Here is a 27054-nt window from a genome sequence, read left to right on the forward strand (position 1 = left end):
GAGGGAAATTTGGTCTCTGCATTTATCCCAATCAGTGAATTAGTGAAACACACTCAGCACACAATGAGGTGAAGCACACACTAATCCCGGCGCAGTGAGCTGCCTGCAACAGCGGCGCTTGGGGAGCAGTGAGGGTTAGGTGCCTTGCTCAAGGGCACTTCAGCCGTGGATGTGGGCATGGGAGAGCAGTGCTCAACCACTTCCCCTGCCCACATTTTTCCTACTGGTCCGGGATTGAACCGGCAACCCTTCGGTTACAAGCCTGAAGCCCTAACCAGTAGGCCACGGCTGCCCAAGATAAGAAAGGAGGAAAAAGGCTGCACTTTGCATACAAAAGTGTTTATTTCAATTCTTCTTTCATTTTTGCATTTTTCTTTCTTACCAGGCGGAGCAACCATACAGCATACCCTAGCAACCATACATGCGGAACTGTGGGCGCAGTAGCAGTGCGGTCTACCTTACCCTAGCAACCATACATGCGGAACTGTGGACGCAGTAGCAGTGCGGTCTACCTTACCCTAGCAACCATACATGCGGAACTGTGGACGCAGTAGCAGTGCGGTCTACCTAACTCTAGCAATCCCTAGCATACAGCCAGAGTCCTGGGCCACAGACGCCACACAGACACCTGATATCCTTAATCAGGATGAGGAACAAAGCCGAGCCTCCTACCCACAATGCACCACAAGGGCCTTAGTGAGGCATTAGATGTGTGTGTGTGTGTGTCTGTGTGTGTGTCAGTCAAGTATAGCAGACCAGTACAGATCAACAAAGCCCAGTCATGGACAACCCAGACTGGCACAAACCCAGACAGTCACGCAGACTGGTATTTTAGACGTGGTGATTATGTGCATACTTTAGTAGGGAACTAATTATTCTACTCTTGCATATCATTAATATATCATAAAACATTTACATAAATCTCTCCAATTACTATGAGCAGAGTTGAGTGGGGTGTGCAGAGTTCAGGGGGAAGTTTGATAGGTTTGTATGTGATCATATTGTATTAGAATGCCTAGAATGCGGTAATCTTGTTAGCGTTCAGATAATTTTCTTTAGGAAACATCACAAATCCACATAACATATCCTCACAGAAGACCATAAAACCACAAAAGATATCATGTAGTTTTAAGGGTCTACCCTGATTCACAGATGTGTAAGATTAATGTGAAAAATAATTATATCTCAGGCTTTACCTAAAGGTTGGATTAAGACAATTCAGCAAAATGTAATTTATTTCCTACAGCACTTTGAACTCATATTTACTAGGCGAGCCAGGGTAGAGATGGGTGCTGTGTGTGTGATGTTGGAATAAGAGACATCTTGAAAGACAATCACAACCAGATCTCATATCAAGGTACATTTTATTCCCTTCAAAGGCAGAAGCTCGAAAAAGGTACGGCCAGCAGATCAAGGGAGTCCAAGTTATACTCACAAAAGACAACGTATAAATAGGTTTTCAGGTTGAACAACAGATCAGCAGGGATTCTTACTTCATTAAAAAAACAAAACAACACTTAGAAACAAACAAAAAAAGAGTGCATGACAAAGCGAATCAAAATGATCTAGTACAAACATCTCTCTACTTAAAAATAACTCTTCAAAAGGAATCATCCCCAGTCTTAAATATCAAAATATGTATAAATATAGATATATGCCAACATTAAGCCTTGGATAGAACAAAAAAAAGCGCTCTGAGCACTGGACAACTTCCATATCATTGTTTACCCCCTCTTAGAATTTTGGTTGTAGAGGAAGTGATGTCATAAAAGTGAGAGGAAGTCTACAGTCTGCCATGGGGACTAAAGACTAGAGATATCCCCTGTACCCACCACATATCTAATCAGGCAAAGACAATCAAGGACGTCTGGGCTGTGTTTCGGAAAACAATTCTGCTCTTTACTAACCACCACCAAAGGGGTCCTTTTCAACACTTTCAGTTACAGAGGAAGTTAGTCCCATAGTTTTGGGGAAATACTATAACTACCCTGAATACTAGTAAGAGGGATTTGGATTTGGGTTTTCTAGCCAGGAGGGAGAGGGATTGTGGGTGGAGAACGTCCAGGCGTATACCAGGATATTCTCTGTCTAAGAACCTAGTGTCTATTTTTGGATGATAATGAGTGTAAACTTTTGCTTGGGTAGTTGAGTAGTTTTGAGGAAGACAGGAATATGCATATAGCATAGCCTTGAGGCCTAGCCTTCACTACATCCGATCTCACTCAATGCTTCTCCAATTAACATCATTTTAGTCCCCTGCGGAACTTTGGATCATTATCATCCAAAAATAGAGCAGAGTTCTCCATTTAGATTACAGAGATTTCATACTACACAGCTTGTTTTCGTCTCTGTCTCACAGAGAAACACCAGTGAGCACTTGACTAACAGCTGTATCCCCAAATGCCCCCATTCTCACCAGGAGCCACATCTTAAAAGATCTCAAATCAGGGGAATGAGGAAGCAGATGTCACAACCCTCTCACATTTCCTGCTCTCGCTGGAGTAAGGGAGGGTGTCTACGTAGATGGCTTGTAATAGCTAAGTAGACAGACAGGTAGCAGCTGACTGTGGGAGTTCCTCTGGGCTAAGGAGCCTTCGCAGGACAGCTGAGCACACTAGAGTCTCTCTGTGAAAAGTACTGCATGTAAGAGGCTCACTGCTCAAAGCATTCAGGATTCCCCCTGAACAGCTCCCCCTGGTGGGAAATAAGGGTACATGCCAAGTTAGGGCCACACTCAATACAGTGTGATGGCCTCAAGATATACATGTTTTTTTTGTTGTTGTTGTTTTTTTTTGGTGGATATATTACCCACTCACATCGTTAATGTTAATTTACACTAATTAAAACAAAAGCACAGCTGAGGAGCTCACCGATTAAAAAAATCTCAGAGGATCAAGACAGAACAGTACAGAATCATACAGCACACTCACAGACAGGAGCGGACTCAGTGGCCCAGATCTGGCCCGGAGGAAGACCACATCTGGGCCGAGCCCGCTGCTCTCTGGCATGAGACACTGAGGCCCACAGAGAGAGTCGGCCATCTGGGATATCAGACTAGAAGACCACCATCACCATCCCCTCTCTTCGGAGAGTAAGACCCGGAGGTGCTCCATAGGCCGATACAGAACGCCTCTTAAGGGTCTCGGCGGAACCGCGAAACGTTCTCGCTTAGAAACGAGCTCCGAGGAACACAGTAGCATTCAGAGCTCTGCATTTCAGAGAATGTGTGATCCCTGAAACAGTGGTGTGTGTGTGTGTGTGTGTGTGTGTGTATGTGTGTTTTAACTCGATTCCCACATTTGTGGTCTGTGGGAGGAACCGACTCAAAATGGCCGACCCAGCTCTGGTGGGAGTCCTCTCAGATGGTTGAGAAGAGTGTGCTTTGGTCCTCACCAGTGATGCTAACTTGCATTGTCACACAGATATTAACATACACTCATCTTTTCAATAGACATTTTTTTTTTTAAAATAATATTGTTTAAATAACTATATCTTGTAATACAGCAGTCACTGTCACTGACCACAATATTGCAACGTAAAGAAAAAAAAATCTAATTAATTAAAAATGTACACATTTTTGTTAAAGAAGTTTCATTACAATCAGATTTTTAAATTTTTAATACAAATGCACTGAGTAGTATCTATAAAAGACTACCTTTCACTTATTAAAGAAAGAAAATATGTACATCCCCTTAGAAATATTTCAACTGATGGCTCAATACTTTTTTCAGCTTTGGGTCAGGCTTGGGCATTTTACCTCTCCACTTTAAATGCATCAATGATGGAATATCTCATCAGAAATTAGCAATGTTAGAATCATTCATCGGAATAAAGATTTTCTTTTCCAAAAATACTCCATTGAAAAATATACATAGCATATTCCAACTAAGGAAATAGACATAGTAAAATATTTGTCTTTGAATTTGTTTTGCATTTGCTTGTTTAGAGAAGCAGTAAACCGATTGTAGATATCTTTTTAAGATGGATATGTGCTCCAGAATATTGGCTGTAATTTCAACATGGGTGAAATTGCTTATGGAAGTTTAATGGCCCCTTGCCCTTGCATATGTAGTGGCAGAACCCTGGAGCAGAGCGAGTTCCGTGAGAAGAGGCGTGAAGGAAAGAAAGGACCAGGTTTTAAGCCTTGATGTCAAATCAGCTTGTTCTCCTCAGAGAACTCTCTTAAAGGTGCTTCATAGAAATTCAAAGAAAACTTTTCAAACTATTTCCTTTTAGGCTGCTTCCTGCCAGGACAGGAACGAGACCAGAAGAGGGAGCCATACAAGTTCTAGATGGCATATCTTCCTGTCAGAGAAACTAGCGCAGGAACTGGTGAAAGATGGCAACACAAACACTCAAGCTGAACAAATGCAACGGACCACTTGTCAAGGTCAGGACAAGGTCAGGGCTGAAATGTGATCAAATGTCAGATTAATTGAAATAATATTTAAAACATACAGAAAGATGGACAAAACAAATAAAAAGAAAATCCAGTCTTGGGAACGCTTATTGTTTTGTTATGGTCCCAAAAAAACCAAAAACAATTTGATTGTATTTGACAGTTACTGATCAGCTAACTAGTTACTGCATTTGCTGCAAGACAGAATGGAATAGTCCCTTACTGGAATGTGACACATCACCACCATCTAAAGGGGCACTGATGTCATGCCCCCTTTCCCAAACCTGAAAGAGAGAGCCCATGAAACACAACCAGTTCCACCCATGATGGGCTGAATTAGTGCAACTTCACTGGGCCGGGACAGAGAAGAGAAGAGTAAAGGTTAGACCGATGTCAAATGACCATCGGTCACTCCATCTGAAGTCTGCCTGGACATCAGGGGGGAATGGCTTTGGCCACTGCTCACTAAAGCAGCAGTCACATTTCATAATCCATATCCACTAACTAAAAGATGCCTCAGGCCACCTCTGGGCACTGCTCACTAAAGCAGCAGTCACATTTGTAATCCATCTCTACTAACTAAAAGATGCCGCAGGGATCAGATATACATTTCACTCAAGTGTGTGAAATAAACAAATAAATAAATACATAAATGAACTTATGATGTAAATACATACAAATGCAAATAATTTATAAGGATAGCATTAGCAATAAAGATCTAATAAAATATCACTATATTTTTATGTCACATCTACAAGTGACTTAACTTAATTGGGAATAAATGTATTTGTGTAACCATATTTTAAAGGTTGTAGAATTTACAAAAACAATGCCATCACAGAATCAAAAACCATGGTTGAGTCTAAAATGAACACATCCAAATCCACTTCAGATTCAATCCAGATTCACGCCAAATTCTGCTGGCTCTCCAGGGGAGTATGTAGTAACTGGCAATTCCAAACGATATTCAGGCCTTCATTCCAAATGATCAGATGTAGCAGGCTTTGTCTAACAACATTTTTGATTGATTCAGGTGTGCGGGCGATGGAATCGGTATATGACAGCAGGATGCAAAATTGGACTGATGCTAATTGTCCTTTGTCTTGCTGAAGAACAAGGACTAGCTTTCACAGAGCACGGAAGGCAAGGAAAAGAACTAGCTGCCTACCGCAATAAGGCAAGTTTTGGAGAGGGGCAAAGGGGTAGGCGTGAGGATAGGACACGTTCAACAGACTCTATCTAGACCCCGTCAGCAGTATACTCTGGGACCAACATGGCCTGGGTTTGGCCTAGGTCCGACTAAGATCTGCCCCTGAGCACATTCAGGACCAGCTCCCATCTGGGTGCTGTTCAAGGGCTTGGACTTTGGGGTCGTGACTGTCCCTCGTTTGACCTGGTTTGAAAATAAAAGAGAGGTCGACAGACACAGGCACGACCCCCTTCACTGATGCTGAATGCATGCGGGCGCTCACGCCTGGACTTCACAACGTCCTCATCACGGACACGACTGTGTTGATGTACCGCAGTGCCGGTCTCGATCTGGCACAGAACTGGTCCGAAAAGAACACCTGGATCCAGATCAGCCTAGGCCAGATACAGATCAGGCTAAATCCGCATCAGCAATGAGACTAGACCAGATCTGGATCAGACACGATGCCCAGGCTGGATCCAGATCAACTAAGACCAGACACACAACAGGACCAAGCCCAGAAGACCAGATCTGAATCAGAATCAAGTCCAAGAGACCAGATCTGGATCAGAACCAAGACCAGGTCAGACTGGTACCAGAGTCTGCTGCCACCAGGGGTGTGGTGCTAGTAGCTTTACAGCAGTATTCTCTATTAGATCCTGTAGGGTTTTGGTCTGGTGTCAGTAGCATAGCAACAGCATCCTCTCTGTTAATGCCAGCAGCCCCAAACAAGCCACCTGGCTTCTGGGGAAAAAAACATTACTTAAATCATTGAATATTCATGTCAATACAGACTTTAAGGACATAGAATGTAGCGACACCCCCAACCTTCCGTGCCCTGTTCCCATAATTCCAGTGCATCTCTCAAGGTCATCTCAAGGACATCCCCTACACTAAAAGGCAGGGGTGTGCATGTGTGGGGAACAATGCCCCCTGTAGGCGACTCTGTGTGTGTGTGTGTAAAAATGTGTGTGTGTGTGTGTGTGTGTGTGTGTGTGTGTTTGTTTGTGAGTGCGCACACACAGATGCAGAGGCCATGCCTCTTACTGCAGGTTCTTCAGGATGCGTCCATAGCGAAAGTCATAAACGTGACGGCAAAGGTACACCAGGTCGGGGTCGACGTCCGGGGGCACTCGGCGGTGTGGGGGGTTGGGGTTGGGGTTGGCGGGTCGACAGGGCAAGGCACCAGTGGAGGGCCCTTGGACACTCCCTCTGTTCGCCGCTTTATCAAGGCACAATATCTGCAACAAAACACATACAAACAAACAAAGACAAATACAGACATTAAGAGTTGATCATGGCTTAGATTAATCTAGAAAGTGTAACATTACTGAATTTTCATCTCACCTGTAAAATAAAGTTAATCTTTCAATCCTTTTTGTTACAGCTTAAGTATGTGATTCTAATAAAAAAAACTGAACTTCTTATTGCCTCACAGCTTTCTATGCCTTACAAATAATGTTTGTGATCAGGCTCGGACTGGTAATCTGTACAATCGTGGGCCGGTCCACATGTGGGCCGGTGACCTCCGGGATTTTTTTTTTTGTAAAGTTATTTAGCCTATTTGCGGCCTGTCATGTAGGCCTAGGCCTAGCCTATAAATGCAGTTGCATCCATTTGGATTGGGGGGTGACAGGTCAATTATTTTGGCCTCTTCATGACAGGTTCAGTGTGTGTTATCGCGCCCCCCTGCCCCACCCCTCAAGTAGATTTGTCCAAGCAGCCTCTAGGTTTGTGGGGAAATGTAGCCTACGAGTCCATGCATGGTAGCTTAGGCTATAAGTGCCCTCCGCTGGCTGGTGTTCACATCATCACAGTTTAACCGTAAACAGCAATCAGAGGTGTCTATATATTGTTTTTATAGACGTTAGTTGCAGGCGCTACCAAGAGCTTCCATTTACTGCACCATGTAGGCTAGGCTACTGTAGTGCAGTTTGTCTGTCAACATAAAAAAAACTATGGGTAGCCTACAATTTTCGCACAACTTGGTAGAAAAGTGTAGCACAGGTTAAAGAAAACCCATTCATTTTTGGACTCAAAAGGAACTGCAAAGTATTTCCCATATAGTAGCCTTTTAGCTCACAATGACAGTGAAAGTGAAACTTGGAAAGTGGAAGTCTCTCCACCGAGTGTTACATTAGATGCACAATCAATCGCGAGTCGATGCAGGTAAAGAGTATCAACTGGTAGGTTAGTAACAAAGGTATCCTAATTTTGCAAAATGTGATGACAGCACACAAACTTGGGCAAAAACGTTTAGTATACACTTGCGGTGATAGCCGACAGTTAATGTGAATCGCGGACTAACAAAGTAAAGGAGAAGATTTGCACCAAATAAAGGTGTGGTTGTGTTTCTACAACATGTTGGCACAAAATGTAATTTCTGTCAACTATGACAATGTCCATGTTCAGTAGCTATATTTTTCATTTAGTCAAGCAGTGACATGTGGTTTAATGCATGGGGTAACATGATGTGAGACAGACAGAAGATGAGCCTGTCTTTAGTAGCCTATCCCTGAATCCTGTACCTCTCAAATCACTTTAAAATGGTGTGATTATTTATGATATTATTTTTTTTTTTTATCCCGGAGAGACCCCCGTGTTATTGTGATTATAATAACCTATTTATATTTATATTATATTTATATTTATAGGCTATAGGTCGAAATCTAAATGTTTGGGTTCAGTTTATGAAGTGTTGCTACAGCATAATACTGTGTGTTTGTTATTTATAGGGGGAATCAGGGGGGGGTTGAAACATGATACCGAGTGTGAACGTATGTCTCATAGCCCATCTCGGCTTGTCCCCTCCACTCCGAAATCTGGCGCTAGTTAGCCGCTAGTTGTGGAAATGCATGGATTCCAGTTTCTGCTACTGGAAGAAACTGGAATCCATGTATTTCCACAGAATTATTTTTGGAATCTGATCCCTTATCATACCTGTTCATTCTTACTCGTCGCTCGACTTATTGTGACTCAATTCAAGATGGCTGCAAACGCTAAACCCATTGAAGATACTGTCTGTATAAATCGTCTTGTAAGTAAACTACCAGTGCTTTTTCAAAGTTCTCAATGTCTCGTTTTAAATGTCAGGGCCCTCGGAAGTCTACCAATGAAGTGTGGAGATACGTTAAGCCTTGTAAATAGTGTAAAACAGTGATTTATTTGCATGGCTAGGCCGATGCCCGAGGCACCCCCATTGAAAAAGCTGTTGGTAGCATCGGCTAACTAGCGCCAGATTTCAAAGTGCAGGGGACAAGCCGAGATGGGCTATGAGACATACTGTACGTTCACACTCGGTATCATGTTTCAACACACTTTAGGTCAAAATCACACCGGAACCTTTAAAGCGCCTTTCATGACACCCAAGGTCACTTGACACCAAAAGTGAATTTGTAAGATAATTTTCATAACTAATACAGACAGCTATTATCGAAATGTCTGAGTAAGACACTAAACCCCAAACTGCTCCAGATACACAAGTTGGCACCTTGCATGGCAGCCAGCTATCGGTGTAGAAGAAGTGTGTGTGTGTGTGTGTGTGTGTGTGTGTGTGTGTGTGTACATATGTGTGTGTGAGTGTGTGTGTATACATATGTGTGTGTGAGTGTGTGAATATGAGGCATAAAATTATAAAGCGAGTACTTGAGTACTCTATTTTCCATTGTGATGTTTCAGACCATGTAGACTCGAGTAGAATAGAATAGAATAAAATAGATTACAATTTCAGACAGACATACGATTAATAGGACAAAAGAGAAGTTCTTTACTCTCCACAAGGAAAATTCTAGAATATTGTAAATCACATCCTGGTGATTTCTGTAACACAGAGGAATCTGGTATAGATCTAACGCACCTTCAGGCTCGGACACCTTGACTTACCTACAGTACTGGGCTAGGGGCAGGACGTAACATTTGTCTTCGATGCAGGCTACACTGTTGACATCTTGATGTTTGGAAGCAAATATCTCATTCTGTGAAATTAAAAACAGACATTGAAAGGTATTAACTCTTAACATTGTGCTATTGGAGGACCTGACAATGCCCCAACAGTAGAGCTCAGGTAAGAGAGTGCTGGAATTTAAAGGTTAAAACCTTTAAAGGTTGTATCAGTATAAGTAAGTAAGTAAGTATGTATACTCTTTTGATCCCGTGAGGGAAATTTGGTCTTTGCATTTATCCCAATCCATGAATTAGTGAAACACACTGAGCACACAGTGAACACACAGTGAGGTGAAGCACACACTAATCCCGGCGCAGTGAGCTGCCTGCAACAACAGCGGCGCTCGGGGAGCAGTGAGGGGTTAGGTGCCTTGCTCAAGGGCACTTCAGCCGGGCCTACTGGTCGGGGTTCGAACCGGCAACCCTCCGGTTACAAGTCCGAAGCGCTAACCAGTAGGCCACGGCTGCAGCGATTTCAGGCCCAAAAAAAAAGGCCCAAACATAAATGATCACATTTATCTAATCTTTCCTAACGATCCGCTAGCTGCCTGCCCCATAAGCAGGCCGTCAAAATAACGCTCTCTGTTTTGTTTGAACATCAACAGAAGTGACGTTACCTCGCCATTGCTGATACAACCTTAAAGGTGTTTAACGTCTGCATTGCAACGATGATCATCAAAATAATTGTAAACACTTAACTTGTTAATATTTTTCTCACTCACTCAACCAACATGAAGAATGATGTCATTGGGCATCACTTTCAGAGAGACTGTTTAAATGACTGAAACCACTCATCATTGTTCAATGTGGACACTCATACCATCATATCATTACAGTTTAGCGTTGTTAGTGTGGACGTTCATATCATATCATTACAGTTTACCGTTGTTAGTGTGGATGCTCATATCATCATATCATTTCAGTTTAGGGTTGGCCGTGTGGACAGGTCTTATGGTACTTTCCATTAGACTTGTAAATCCGTTGCCCAAGTTGGAAAGAGTAAATTACCCAGCTTTCTTGCAGCATTTTGCGCAGGCACGCCCCCTTTACCTCAGAGTACTTGAGGGTACCCCGAGGTGGACGTACGACCTTACAACAACCATGGCTGCGCCCATTATTGAGATGACATGTATTTTTTTTGCATATGTACTGTGTTGGTCATTTTAATGTTGATGCAATGCTCTTACACACTAGATTACATTGCTGCTTCAATCCGGTCAACAATTCATGCATTGCACGGTCTTGCTATGCGTGCAATACAATGTAACAATTTGTTTTCCAGCTGTTTAGCTAGAGGCTACATGTAGCACAAAACAATAACAATGACTAGCCTCCTGCTAATGCCCCTCGTGGCTCGAGAGAAACGCATTCCTTTAGCAACTCATTCGTACATGTTATACGGGTGGGTGTACGATGATTTATGAGTCTAATGGAAAGGACCATCAATTAGTGCGGTTTCTGACAGACGTGCTGGAGTGCTGGCGTCAGCCTGCACCTCCCACTCACCTCACAGTGCATGCTGGGATCCTTACCCCCCTGGGTGTGTTCAGGTCGGTAGTACCAGAACAGGCTCATCATCACCTCGCCTGGGGACAGAGGAGACGCCGTTTACATTCACTACTATGTATCTCACACACAGAGTACTGATCCAATGTGTGATTGATGTGTCCCCTTACTTTTTTGTATTATATAGTGTATTGTATTTATATATCAATTGTAGCAGGACTACCCAAAGCCTTTTACAGTATAGCCAGGGTACTTGGTATATGATACCAGTAAATACATACTTGGATACAAACGCAAATGTAATAGCTCATTCAAGACAACTTGAATCCAACAGAATTCAATACATAGTCTCTTTAAGGAAAATAATAATAATAAATAAATAAACACAACCCTGTTGTCTGACCTGTTTTTGGGTCCTCCCAGAGCGCTGAGATCTTGGCGACGTACGGCAGGGACTTCTTCCTGGGCCCGGAGCGCAGCAGCACAGTGTCTCGCACGCGGATCTCCTCCCCGTCACGCTGAACGCCCTCAAAACACTGCCTCAGCGCAGGCTCATCCTCACCCTAAACACACAACATAAAACACTCAACACGGCCACGTTCAATATCCTCACCCTAAACACACAACATAAAGCACTCAACACGGCCACGTTCAATTTCCTCACCCTAAACACACAACATTAAAGACTCAACACAGCAACATTCATCCTCACCCTAAACACACAACATAAAACACTCAACATGGCCACGTTCAACATCCTCACCCTAAACACAATATAAAACACTCAACAATATAAAACACTCAACACGGCCACATTCAACATCCTCACCCTAAACAAAATAGAAAACACACGGCCACGTTCATCATCCTGATCCTAAACAGAGAGTATGAGTATGTTCATCCTTACCCTAAGCACCATGTAAAACACTCAACACGGGCACGTTCAACATCCTAAGCACAACCTCTTTGACCTTGGTGTAACCGAGGTTGTTTTTTCATGGCTACACAACACAACAGTAAAAACGAACCCCCTTTTCTCAACACTGTAACCATGGGTAAGTGAGTTGACCTTGTCAACACTGTAACCATGGGGGAAGCCAACCCCCTTTTCTCAACACTGTGGCCATGGGGGAAGTGAGCAGACCTTCTCAACACTGTGGCCATGGGGGAAGTGAGTTGACCTTCTCAACACTGTGGCCATGGGGGAAGTGAGCAGACCTTCTCAACACTGTGGCCATGGGGGAAGTGAGCTGACCTTCTCAGGAGTCACAGGCTTGGTGTTATGAACACCCAGTGGGAGGGGTGAACTACGTGATGGCCGAAGAGGGGAGAATCCAATCTGGTCCTAGGGACACTCACCTATTCCAAAAAGGAAAATTCCATACTTTTTCCTGACTTCCCCACTCATTTGTTCTTTAAAGATGCTACTTTTCATAGATTTGTAAAACAAGTGCACATATTGGTTGACCTTTAAATATTTTTGACCTTTTTTTGTGTAAATACTATGAGCAGACTTCCATATTCCAGGTCTGGAAAACAGTATTTCATAATTCCATACTTTTCCAGTCTTTCCAGACTTGCGCAAGCACCCTGTCTACATCCCCAATGGGTAGTACAAACACAGAGAGGAGTGTTCAGCACCGCTGATGTGGAGTCAGTTTGGTCCACGGGAGGCCAGTGTGTCTGTCTGTGCCGATGAGCACAAGCAAAACCGATCTGCCTTCGCTTCATTTAGATAATTAGAGAGAGACTGATCTGCTTTCGCTTCATTCAGAGAGTTCTCAGCCCTCTCATCATCAATTTGCCACAGATGAATTAGTAATGGATGGAGTAGTTACTCAAAAAAAAAAAAAAAAACACAGTTCCACAATTAAGACTGGTCACACTAAATCTCTCTTTCTCTTTCTCTCTCTCTGATGATAAAATTATATCCACACAAAACTTATCTTATTATTTTATAAAATGAAAGTGATCGGTATCAACTTTCCATGGGAATGGAGAAAGCTGAGTTTGAAAGTACAGTTTTGTATCTTCAGAATGAATTTAGAATATTCACATTCTATGAATACCTCCTTCTCTGGTTGTGTTGGAATGTGGCTGGGGTATGTCTTCAGCTTCTGAGTGCACAGGGCATAGATGTACTTCAATTCCAGCACAAAACACAAACACTTGCAACTCTTAAGAAATGTCAACTGGGCTCCCTGTCATCTCAGAGCTGACTGACGCTTATTACAGAGCTGGTGAACATGTCACCAGTTTATGTCATCTCCTCTGGTCGAGAATGAAACATCTCCGTTTAGATCTTAGTTCAGGGTGAGAGTGACTCTGCCCTCAGTTGGTATTTGTGTTGTCTGTCTGTTTCATGTGAGGACCAGACAAACCCACGTCTGGTGTGTATGTTGACTATTGTGCATCAATATTTATTTATTTATTCAGTATGAGGACAAACGTGCCCACATCTTGTGTTGTGATATCTTCAGCACTCACCACTACAAAGACCTCCTTCTCGACGGGCACTCCGAGGGGCCGCCAGCCGTTGGTGGCGCGTCGGCGGACCACTTTCTTCTGCTTGGCACTGGGCGCGGTCGTGGGCGCCTGCTGCTTAAGGGAGAGCCTGGCGCGCCGGATAGACAGCGCCCCGTTAGACGGCTTGCTGCCCTGGGGGCACTCGCGGACTGACCCCATGCCCGGCTCACTCGGTCTCCGCTCAGACAAGGGCGACAGGAGGTGGGGAACGGGGGCAGTCGGGGTAGTAACCTGGGGCAACGGGCAGCCCGAGAGAGGCAGTGCAGGGGGCACCTGCAGTAGAGAGGGACTGTGCTCTCGTCGTGGTGAGGAGTATCCTTCTGCAGTGGGCACACAAGAAAAATAAATTTAAATACATTTGTCAGAAAAGACATGTGTAATAGTTTATAATAAATGTGAATTCGTTTATAGTATTTTGCAAAAGCTTTTGACCAAAGCAGACATGAAATTACTATGTCTATATAAATACACACACAGTATGAAACTAAATAACTGTAGCTCATCATTGTTTGAGGTCCCGTATCAGAAACATATATCCCCCTGACCTGTTTTATAGCCCATATATCCCCCTCACCTGTTTTGATTTCCTGTCTACACCTTGAGCAGCCTGTGCTGAAAGAGCACCCCCTGGTGGCCATGGGCTGCAGCGCTCTGTAGGTGTACGAGGAGACCCTGCAGGCTTCGCCGTAGCATGGCGACCTCACCGAGGTGCAGAATGGCGCATGAGGGATTCCTGAGGAGTGGGCAATGCCGGGCGCTAGCAGCTTAGAGCCAGAGACAGGTCCAGGGCAGAGTGCAGGGGGGCCATAGGTCAAAGGTCGTGACCCTAAGGCTGCTAATGGCGGCGCCCTCGAGTGTGCCATGTGGACGTAGTAGCTGGAGAAACAGTGGTCCGCACAGAGGCAGGGGTGGTGGGCGCTTAGCGCTATCGACGGGTGCGCTAACGAGGGTGGCGGTGGCTGTGGCACCAGACATTCCTGTTTGACTGGTGCAAAGGATCCTTCCTCAGCCTCGGGGTAGGCAGGCTGCTGCCTGAGGAAAAGGCCCAGCCGGTGGCAGCAGTAGTCCAGCGACGTGTCGGGGGGGCCGCAGCAGCAGTAGGGGCTAAGCTCTGCCTCCACCTGCTCCTCCTTGACCTGCTTCAGCGTGTACTCGGGCACGCTACCCGACTGATACCCCACTTTAGCCATGTGGGGGTCTTCCACAGGGCTCTCCCAGTGCGGACTGGGCTCAAAGCCTCCCTTCTTGCAGGAGAAGTAGCCAGACCGCGGCGATACAGCCAAAGGCGCTTTCCGTCCAGCTGGTTTCAGCTGCTCCTTGGCTACTGGTGCAAGTGTCTTTGTGCTAGCAGCCACCTTCTTTCCCGCTGAAGTGCATGGGCTCTTGTAGTCCGTTTTCACACGCTGCTTGCTAGCTGCGGACAAGCTGGTTAGCTTCAGCAAGGCAGCAGCGTTGAGCCCCGCCAGGCGCCGGGGAGTGGGAGCAAAAATGTTACAGTAGTCGATCTCATCCTTTTCTGTTGGCTTGGGCTTTGTTTGTTTGTTGTTGTTGTTGTTGTTGTTGTTGTTGTTGTTTTGGGCTTTGGCACGTTTGAGGTTTTCCAGAGGCGGAATCCTGAGCAGCAGGTTCTGTAGAGGGGCTACATTCACCTCCAGGTGCGGGTCCGTCCGGTGGGCTCTTCTTGGCGACTTTGGTGGCTGGGGACACCTCTGCCTTCTCTAGCAGCAGGCTGTTGACGGCCTCGGCGTTGAGGGAAGCTAACCTGCGCTTGCGGGGCTCCAGTGCTGGGGGAAGCCCCGGGTGGTGCACTTTTGTTGTGGTTGTGGTTTTAGATGACACCTGACCTGCTGTGCTTGTGCTATCTGAAGGCTGGCTGTTGAAGCTCTTTGTTGCGGACTTCCCCCTACACGCTCTCCCGCTCTGGTCCTTCCCACACTTTCCGCCGGCCTGAGCTCGTGGCTCCGTGCTTTGTACGGTGGTGCTGAGCGCCTCATCCTCCAGGGTACCTCCACGTCCTCTCAGAGGGTAGTGCTTTCTGTCCACTTCCCCCTTTACCTCTTTCGCCTCCTTTGATTGGCCCTTCTTGGCCCCGCCCACACCCTTCTTAGGTCCCACCTCTTTCAGGAAGCGTTCGGGCCAGGCCCGGCCCATGGCCTCACCACGCGGCCAACCTCTGGTTTGGTCTCGCCCGAAACTGTGGCACCGGCTCAGGGAACCCTTCTGTCTGGCGTGGGTCATCGCATTCTTTTACACAGGGCCTAAGAAATACACAGAGAGAGAGAGAGACACAAGGGCTCAATGCAGTACAGTGCACATGAAACAGACGGGTCATACAGCCTCACAGACACACAGCCTTATTCACAAGTGTAACATGAATACCAAAACATCCACATGTAGGCTATATATACACAGTATTCAGTGTTTCCCATACATTGACTAATCTGTGGCGGGGCGCCACGAAATAAAAATCGTCCGCCACAGATGAATATTCTGTTTAATTTAATTTAATTTAAATTAAATATAAGATCAAATCCTTGCATTGGCATTGAGCTGCTTTTACGCGACGCAGCCTTTCTTGCCCCTCGCCTGCTGCTCTCTAAGTAGCCGCTGCCCCACTCCTCTGCATGTGCATTTAACAAAATATTCACGATTGTTGAAGGATTGTTGTTGCCACATAGAAGCATTGCATAGAAGACGTCTGGCTAAATTGCTATTAAATCCGCTTAGCATCGTGACCATGCTGCGCAAATTTGTTCAAAACTGTTGAAATTGAAGTGAACTCTGCTAAGGTCTTATCACAACATAGTAGGCTACATTGAAGAGACTAAACTAAGTTAAGTTATGAAATCAAGCAGTATCTCAAAGCTATCGTTAGAATACTGTTTGGATGTCGAATTTAGCATGCTTAGCCTACTTACAGCTGTCTTGAAGGGTCATTTTATTGACTCTGACATTTTGCAAAATTGTAAAGGGTTATCAAAATTTTTTGTCCCAAGGAGAAGTAATTAACCTTTATTTTAACTATGTAGAAAACGTTATGAATTGCATCCACACATCAGCAGCCTTTCAACTGTGTTACAACTGCAAGGGTTCCCTCAAACGTCTTAAAGTGACAGGCACTCAATTAGACCTAGACCAAGACGATCTTATTAGCCCCCCCCCCCCCACCCCCCCGTATTGTTAATTTGTTTGTATTTTCAAGTGACAATATGTAAGGGATAACAGCAGCCGAGGTGCCCTGATGGACGAGGCGGAGGCAAAAACTTTCTTTCTGTCTGGGAAATAAATCAAGAATATTTCACCCGGTTTTACCTCATTAGCATTGTGATTGCAAGAGACTAACTAATATTCAGCCTGATATTTCAGCCTCATACGTAGATACACAGTCACCACAAGCCTCAAAGAGGCAAGATCACTACAACACATCACTACACACCTAAACGGCTGTAAAAGGACTGAGAGTAGTGCTTCTGATACAAACTACTGTAATTTCTGTAAAACTATTAGCCGCGATTAAACATTGATTTTGCAAAATTTCTTCAGCTATGAGGTTAATATACGGGGGCAGTTCATATGGCATTTGAGGTCGGGAAGTTCGGTCTGGCATTGCTCCATTGTGGAGCAAGTATGCTCGCCCTAGATCGGGCGGACCAATCAAATCAGGCTTTACCATGATGGACAGGTGAGCAAGAGCGCCTGGTCTATCACGTCATCTGAGCACGCTTAGATTAGGCTTATGTTTGAAACAAAAACGCTGTGGATACATGGCTTTTAAGACCCCATATGGAAAATGCATATTATTTAATGAGGTTTTATCACTGAAAACGATTATTTCTGAAAACTTTGGCCAAAGTTGAGATGTGGGAAAACTGGTGGTTTCACTTTCATCAAGGGAAAACAGCGCTGTTGCATTGCGACATGTTCCCTCGTTCATTTGAAATCTCTGATTGACCACCTGTTCGAGGGATTTGCAACAGCCTTTCCCAGCTGTTTAACATGTTTGTAGCATATCAGTGTTCAACAGAATTATTTTTAAAAACGGAGGGGAGGGGAAAACTATCAGTTTTTTCCTAATAGCCTACCCTACTACGCATCTCTTACAGTTCGCTAATGAGTCTTGTAGGCTAGGAGTTATTGACGGCACTAATTTTTACAAAAGACCAGAAAACAATGTTAAAGCATTTGTGGAGAAGAAGGATGGTTCGTGTGTTTGCTTCCTACACCTCACGGTAAGCTATTTCGTTGCTCTGATTGGTTAGGTCTGTCCAATTTAGTGCAGAGGCATTCCCCCTGTATCGGTTGAAACACACCCCATAATTACGTCCCAATGGAGCAGTATCAGACTCATATTCTGACTAGAATTAAGTATGACTATGTCAGGCTACTAAACAGCACTAAACACCAACAGTTTCACCATACTACACTGCAGTAAAGAGTTTCCAGGGTTTGATGCAAAAGTCTCTAGGCTATTTAGTTACCAGGATGTGAGATATATATATATTTTTTTTTCTCTAGGCTATTTAGTTACCAGGATGTGAGATATATATATATATATATATTTTTTTTTTTTTTATTATCTTAAACAACACGGCCCAGGTCTGATGTCATGGGTTAGTGCCTGAGAACTTTAAACCCAGAGTTTCACTACACTTAAACCAACCACAGAGTGACGGGTTCAAACATCAACAAAGTCATAGTCACAACAGCTCAGAGCTTCATACAGCTAATACCAACACACCAACAGCAGGTTTAACTCAATAGATACGTTCATTTCATTAATTTCATTACACCCAACACTAAGAACAGAGATGGAATAACAACATTACACACCGAAACATTTTCACTCCACTGAATAGCAACAGGTTCATTACATAAAGACAGCAACACGCCACAACAGGCAGGTTAAATATATGGGACGCGACACGAACGCAGCACCAGGTTACGTACATGGAGTGGGACCAACACAATAGCAGGTTAAATTATTGGGACAGGACACCAACACAGCAGTAGGTTAAATACATGGGACAGGACACCAACGCAGTAGGTTACGTACATGGGACAGGACACCAACGCAGTAGCAGGTACACTGCATGTGACACCAGAAGAGAGTCATAACACTTCCCACCAACATTCGAAATGTCTCCACAAGACACCACAGCAGTAGCCTAACTCCACTTGACACAAACACACGGATGACCTGAACATCCTCTGTGTGAGACTCCCAACATGGAGGCAGGTTCACTACATGAGATAATTAAGGGGAAAAAAGCACATCACTACATGAAACTCTTAATAGGGGCATCCCTGGATAATGGAATGTCTGAGTCACCATTTGCATCTGACCTATTTGAATAGCCTATTCGGTTACTATAAACATAATCATGGGAAGTTACTGGAAAATGGGAAGTTATCAGGGACGCTTTGGAAAACCGCTGCGGGGTTCGCAACCCGAGACGCCCACACGACACCCTGTCCACTTTCCAGCAGCACCTCGCTCGATTGTTATCCTGCTGAGTCATGTCCAGCCTTGATTAGCTAATGCTGACTCAGCAAGCCAGCACCTCATGGTGAATAATCAAAAATCAAAAAAGGTGTTTTGGGAATTATCCTCGGGGGGTGGGGGTGATTGTTCTAGGAATTCCATCAAATGCATTAGGGACTTGGCATTGCATGCGCATGGTGTGATGTGGGTTCTCACCATGGAAGAATGAGGAAGAAGCTTCTCTCGACTCGACTCACTGAATGTCCCACTTTTCTCACACGCAAAAACAAGTGCAAAAGGCTCCGCAAAATGGACAGTTCAACACAACTTGACATTTGGGTTCAACTTGGTTTAATGTGGAAAAAAGAATAACGGCAACTCTGGACTTTCTTAATAATTAACGACTTAAAAAAGACCTAAAAAAGACCTAAAAAAGGCCAACGCATATCTGGCTCATTTTTGGGAATTCATTAAATGGTTCACAGGAGTGCAAAGGTCAGGGTACGGTACATGAAAACAGTTACTAGATGCAGGATGCACAGCACAGCCCATTCAGGGAGTTCCAGATCAAGAATTCAATGTGTGTGTGTGTGTGTGTGTGTGTGTCACTGTGTGTATGATATGAGTGTGTAGCCTACTAGTCTCGCTCTCTCTCTCTGTGTATTCTACTTTGTTGTGAGGTGTGTAGGCACTAACGTGCATTTATATGTATAATGTCAATATGCCATATCCCCAAAGCGTTTGGGAGTGCGCCATAACTGGAACGGAAATGCGCCAGATCAGTGTCGGGTGCACTCGGACTCAAACTGCTTTTTTTTCAATCACTGACATGGAGAATCCCATAATTGTTATGTTCTCCATCTGTTTGCTATTACCTCACCTGTATGATCATCATTTGCGACAGACGCAGTAGCCCATGCTACACCTGACTGAACACGCCGAGGGCACCGTGACCACAAACCACAAAGTTAACCACATTAACTTCAATGTTGTGTGAAAAGACGAAAAAGTTCTCTATGATGATTTAATTACAATTACTTTAAAAAGACAATTTTATATCTTGAAATCACCGAAACCACCCGTGAAGTCAAACCCCATCGTCTGCATTTAACAAGAATTTGGAAGACCACCATCGTCTCCATTTAACAAGAATATGGAAGGACCGTCTATTTTGAAACAGTTCTTGAGCATCAGTTAAGTAGCCTACCAAATTAGTTCACGATGAAATATAAGGCAACAGACACCTACCTTGATTGAATTTAAGATTTTAACGGAGTGTAACATTTCTAATGACGTTACATCTCACATCTCTACATATTCGAATTCCAGGGCCACTGACTTGGTACACAAGAGAATTCGATATGGAATTCTCATCACAAAATTACTTTAATGGACGTCATGGCTTCACGTAAAGTTCTGAAGTAGCCTATCTTCTTGATATTTGTTTACGGGGGTTTTATGTAGGCCTACCCGTTTGTAGTCTAGTGTTTTCTAACGGCCGAGTTAGTCTGTCACACCGCTAAATCCCCTTGCCAATGGCAATCGCGCGGTGCAAAAGCGAAAATAAAGCTCGCTGTGCCTCTTATCTAAACTTGAGCATGCATACAAAACGTTATACCAAAACAATGAAGACGTAGGCTAACTTACATTACAAGTCATCCAGTTCAAGTGTGATGACAGTTTCAATATAGCTCGCCAAAGGATTCGATGTGCGAGGTACGCAGGCTGTCTCTAGAAAACCGTCCTCTTCCTGGTTCTGCTCTGGCGACCTACAATACATCATCCCAACCAATTGCCACCCAGATACTGAGCGCTTGACATTTCTACCCTCCAATGAGCTGAAGGCAGCTTTTCGTTTGTCTTGTAAAATATCGATAGCTTAATTGCGTGACTAATTGTGGAGTTCGACCTGGTATAGTCGAAGCCCGTGCCTTCATTTTCAGACAACCCATGGAACGTTCATCATCATCATGGTCATTTGATGACTTGTCTTAACCTGCTGTGTAGACCCACAGTGGCTGACAGAACATCTGACTGATGTCAAAACTCCAATTAATGACCACAGTCCACAAAATACAGGCCCGCCTCTATGCCCATTCCACCTGTTTCAGGCAACACAGTCCTAAGGAAATTGGGTCAAGTTAGTCTGTGTTGCTTTTCTCTAGAAACCTTATCTTGTCCGAGCAAAACCATAACTGTTTATGGAAACGCGAAGTCATTTTTCCAAGAAAAGCGAGAGTCGGGTGACTGGGTGCCAGACTGCGCGTCACATTTCAACACTATATGCTGTTTCAATTGCGCCTTACATAGACTGAGGTTAGGCTACTTCGCGGGTTAACATCATAAAAATCCGACTTTAGCGCAGAAGGACAGGGCGGCGGATTTGTTGGAATGAGACCTCGTGGGGGGCCGTCATTGTCAAGACCACTCATGGTGATTCTCATTTTTCTGCATGGATATCATGTTGTTTCATCATGAATTCCTTTCCTACTCCCACTTCATAGCCTGCTTATGCGGTCATATACTGCTCTTTCTTTGTTGCAATGTAGACTAATTGTTAGTGTAGCAAACCCCATTATTAATTTTCTGCATCTTTCTTCCTAAAGATAGTGTGTAGTGCTACATTTAATTAATTAATGTATCATATCATAGAGATATTTGCTTATTACACATAGTCAATGATAACAGGATGTGATCTATTCCCCCCTTCCTACTCAAACCACCAAACCACATGGGAAGTGTGTGTGTGTGTGTGTGGGGGGGGTTATGACCTGCTGGCGGGCCGGATTTGGCCCCCGGGCCGTATCTTTCACACCCCTGCCTATCACATCGACTGGGAAGAGAAGTCACCGAAATCAGCTGACTCAAGGCTTTGTTTTGAAACCTTACCAGGGTTTAGTCTTTCTTCAAAACAAACACACAAAACCGCGTCACAAGTAGCCCTCTGCAAACTGTGGTCATCCCCCACCCCCCCAATCTTCCCTTCCCCTGCCATGTTCAACCTCAAACACCTCTGGACAATATTGCATTCTGTGCACCTATGCACTAGGCACTTTTCCTGCTATTTAGGCTGCGGCTATTTTACTCATGTGTGCTGGAGGGTGTTCTGTCTGGGAGGGTTTGGAGAGTATTTTTTGTGTGTAAATGTTGTGCTGCGTTTGGGGCTGGGTGGATGAGAGTGTGTGTGAGAGTAAGAGAGAGGGCAGGGCATATTGGGGATGTTTTTTTCTGTATATTTACCTATTATTTATGAATTATTTATTGCTCTTTTAAAAAAGCACTGACCAAGAGTAGCAACTTGAATTCGTTGTGTTGATACTCTGTATTTTATACAATGACAAATAAAGCTTCTATTCCTATTCTATTCCTATTCAATTAATATACAATGCATAATACAGTATTGTTAGAATAGATGTGTTTTTAGTGTAACTGGGATAACAGAAAAGCCATTCGGCACGTGTGATGGAGCAGACAGAATTCCTTCTGATGAATTTTGGCTCAGGACTTCCCTGCTGCTGCTGCCGACCGGAGGGCCAGTGAGGAGGCACACGTGTCTTGTAAAAACTAAGCCTATTTTGATGGCCGAACGGCCCACAGACATGGTGGCCCACCGGGATTTGTCCCTGGCCAATATGGGAGAGATGAGAGAGAGAGAAAGAGATAGAGAGAGAGACAGGCAGAGAGATAGATAGATAGATAGATAGATAGATAGATAGATAGATAGATAGATAGACAGAGAGACAGGCAGAGAGATAGATAGATAGATAGAGAGACAGACAGACCCAGAGAGAGAGTTTAACCACTTCCATTTACTTTCTATACTGATGGAGAGCAGATTGTTCCAACATTAAAGGGCAAATGCATCTGGATGGTTGCTATTTTCACCACCACATCAGTCACATTTCCTCTGCTAATTGTTTTCCTGCTCTGTTGTCAGCCACTCTAGTCATTTTGTTAATCACAGATCTCGTTTAAAAGCACAGCGGCTTGGACTGATACCTGCTAATGTGCCTGATCAACATCACGACTACCCTGGCTCTGCTCAACAGCAATGAGGAACATGAATGGTTACAACTGCTTTATTGCAAGTAAGCACAACTCATGACATGTTTGCCAAGCCCCAGCCAGTTCAGACTACAGCTGAGATCTGAAAACTGTGTTGTCTTGGGGGAGGTCCATTGAGGGCAGACATCTCTGTCCAAATAATCTAAAAGACTATTGCACCCAAACACTAGCACCATAATCCACTGATGAGCACAATTATGCAAATGACACGTAAACTCACTCACATGCAATCATTTTTAAACAATAACATGAGACTAAATATAGCCTATCAATTTAACTTGTTGTGTCTGTTTTCGTTCCTTCTCGGAGTGTAAAATGTCTGACTCAGTCTGCTCAGACAGTCTATTCTAAAAATCCATGTTTAGAGAGGGTCTGCCTTTGGAATGCGCCTGAAAACTTGTAGCATGTTCATGCTGACCTGTAGTATCGGCATCTACAGAGAAAAGTAATGACGTAATGAAGTAGGCAATGGTGACTACATTAGGCTATGGACAGCAAACATTACAGCTTACCAGTAATGTACCCTACAGACTGCCAATGAGAGGGGAGAAAGTAGGATACAGCTTAACTGGTCACACACTTTACTTGATCTGTTATGATGATCTGTTATGGACTGTACAGATACTCAAATTATTAACATACCTTTGTTGACAACAATTTGTCTTGAAGGGTAGAGGTTAGGGGTTAGCCTAGGTTTGGTCAAGGTGATGCTCAATAACTGCTCTACAACAATTTTAGACTGGACTTAAATTTCAACAAACCATTTGTAAAACATCTATAGGTGAGATAACCTAGTAAAATGAGGGCCAATCCCAAAGTCCGGACTCACAGACTCAGACTTTGGTGCGCGTTCTCGGGAAATTCGTAAGGGTTGTTCCAATGTCGAATTTCAAAGGCTATGGGGGTTTGAGTACACGCTTACCGAGCCTTTTCCGTGAGTCTGCATCGGTGCAGACTTCACCAAAGGGAATTACCCACAGTTCAAAGCGTTGTGAAGTTTACCGCGGAGACCATAGAGAAAATCGGGAAATTATAAGGTAAAACAACAGCACGACACACGTGTCAGCAACATCTTTGTTATTAAACATCGTGAAGTACTGTCCCAATCCCATTTCTGAGTCCATGTGGCCTCACACTCATTCACTTAGCACCAGAGATCAATTAAGTCTGTGAGTCTTTAGTCTTTAGTCCTCAGGGCTCACTTTGGGATTGGCCCAAAAAAACCTTTCTGAAATTACTGTAATATGGTAAATTCCAGTGTTCCCACTGTGCTGCATAGGGAAGAAGCCTCAAGTCTGATCAGGCTATCCTGTCATCATGGAGCTCATGGAAACACTCCTGATCAGAGGATTCACCGTAGCTGTATAAGTTCTTTCTTTAATTATTATTATTATTATTATTATAGGCTAGCCTTACCTTTATTTAACCAAGAATTTAATTCATTGACAGTTGCTGGCCAAAACAGCCAGCAACACATGCGATGCCACACAATTACAAAGACAAACACATCAACATTTAAGATGAGAGACAGTTGGCCAAAGTTACAGATCAAGACAAAACAAAAACAAAGTTAAAAGCACCACTAAGCAGCATTCATCAACATTCAAAACATCTACAAATCAGATATGGTTTGCTTCCAGATACTTTTAAGACAACATTCAAAGTGTTCAATGAGACCAGCTCCTTTCAAATGATTTTTCAACTAATTCCAAACCGAGGGCGCAGCATACTTTCTGAGCTGATTGCACACTACCCTGACTGCACTGATATGAACCCTTTATTGATCTTCAAAGTTCTCTGGTTAGACAGTAGTAACTGAAACAGTCGTGGAGTAGGATATGATACGTCAGACAACAAACACACACCAAGGCTGCTGATATGAACACATTATTGATCTTCAAACATCTTGGTTATAACTGCAATAACAGTTGTTACGGCCCTGATGATCGGAGAGGCAAAAAGGAAATTTGCCTTAAGTTTGAATCTACCAAGGACAGATAAAATGTAAGGAGGTTCGGACAGACACAAGACAAACTCAACAGCATCACAGTTTCACTCTTTCACATCAAATGTTTAGACGAAACAACGTTTGGGATCTTGCAGTCACCCTGAAGCTAGAGTGGTGGATATGACTGATCAGTTCATCCAAAGAGACAGTTTAACACCTAATCAACTGTCATATGTCCTGCCAGTCAGAAGAAGGAAGCAGATGGGCAAGCACACAATTGCCAAAACAGTAATTTCTGAATCATGATTTTCCCCTTCCTGTTATCGAGCGTTAATTGCGATTCAGGGCATATAATATTGCATTGTTGTGACTGACTGTCCCACTTCATCAACAGCATCACATGGCTGAAGTATCACTTACTCAGTCCGAGCTGTGATGTCATCACTACAAGAGACGTAAGCAGCCCACAAGGTCGTGATCAAGTCGTGCACCTGCATGTGATTTCATCGAATTCTAGTTGGAAACTGTATGAAATGAATACACTTGCTTCCCATACATTTAAGACAAGAGACACATCAATACAGCAATGTGATCAGCTAAATTATGTCAGGCACCTAACACCTATGTGTTGACTATCGAAAGAAGTTACGTCTATCCACTTCCTTGCGTTCTCCAAACCATAACGTGCCGTGTGCACATGATAGCATACATGACATGACTCATCTATTACACGACTACTACACCCACAAGCGCTTACAAACACATATTTACACATTGACCACAACAACAATAGAACAGGCACACTGTGAAGTTCACATCTGTGCTACAAACTCTAACTTTTCTGTACTTAAGTGTCGCTAGCAAGCTGCTGTCAAGTAAGCTATCGGAGCTCCCGACAGCTTCTTCCAGGATCACATATGGCTATTAAGCTAACGTTAATTATCTGATTAAACGTGACATTCATTGTCTGCCTGTGTCCACAAATACTGACTTTTTGATTTGACTTAACGATTTGCTATATTTACATTGCAATATTAAACGTGTCAGGAATTGGATGGACACCACTGGACAACCGAATAGGCTACCTAACAGCAGGGCTGCTGCCACTGCCACCACTGTCCATAGCGCACATTTCAACGAAAGTACCACTCCCTTAGGTTCGTACAGAGTAGCTTATAACAGCCATCGAAATCAATATAATGTTAAACGATGCAATCTTAATGGTTACAACCAAGTTGGCAGACACACAAACACAGAGAAAAAGCGAAACTGTCTAGCCTTGCGTTACTCACCGACTTCCAAGCAATCCGTTGTCGCTTGATCTGCAAGCCGATGCAAGCAAGCTTATCCTCTCGATGCTGGAATGTATTGCTCTTTTCAAGGTTTTACTCTCATATTGAGCCAGATGTGACCAGTTAAAGCCGTTTTTAATCTAAAATACGCCGAATTGTCTTCGCTAATGTCTGATGTCCACCGCGAGGTTGCCTTCGCCTGTCCCTCGATCCGAGGATGCCCCGAAATAATCAACGTGCGAGGAAAACAACTCCTAACACGCCTCCATACTTCGGATGGGAGGCTGTTCGTGTGCAACAAACAGGAACCAGACCTCACTGCGCTGTAAGACAGTTGACCAGGTCGTATGTTACATACAGGTATAAATTATTACACGAGCTTCGCGAGTAACAGAACGAACATCCCTCAATTGCGCACATAGCCTGAGAATCTTGTAGTCTGGGACTCTCACGCGCCGCCAGTGGGCTACCGAGAAGCAGGCAGCAGGCTCGACAACTTCTGTTGTCCTGTGAGATACGTCGCGGCACTAAGTTCTTTTCAGGGACCAAAACCGTCCGTCAGATTCTTTCTAGTGCAAACAGGCATGTTCTATTACAGTGCATTTTACATAACAGCATCATCCCGTTCCTTAGTCCGATCACATGTGTGAAAAAACATGGAGTTTCTTAAAGGGACACTCGTGCCCATTAAATGCGTAGAGAGAC

General features: G+C 44.0%; 1 protein-coding gene across 1 annotated transcript; it reads right to left on the bottom strand.

The window, feature by feature from the left end:
* Positions 1-1347: 1347 nt before the first annotated feature.
* On the bottom strand, positions 1348-27054 carry LOC125299186 (bromo adjacent homology domain-containing 1 protein-like). Its single transcript, XM_048250347.1, is given in 9 exon segments — positions 1348-6781; positions 6784-6829; positions 9471-9562; positions 11037-11116; positions 11440-11599; positions 13524-13882; positions 14137-15230; positions 15232-15820; positions 26350-27054. Coding segments are annotated over 8 exon segments (2550 nt in total). The 5' UTR covers positions 15801-15820; positions 26350-27054; the 3' UTR covers positions 1348-6631.

The sequence above is a fragment of the Alosa alosa genome, chromosome 8 (assembly GCF_017589495.1).
Source record: "Alosa alosa isolate M-15738 ecotype Scorff River chromosome 8, AALO_Geno_1.1, whole genome shotgun sequence".
In the NCBI taxonomy this organism is placed as follows: domain Eukaryota; kingdom Metazoa; phylum Chordata; class Actinopteri; order Clupeiformes; family Clupeidae; genus Alosa; species Alosa alosa.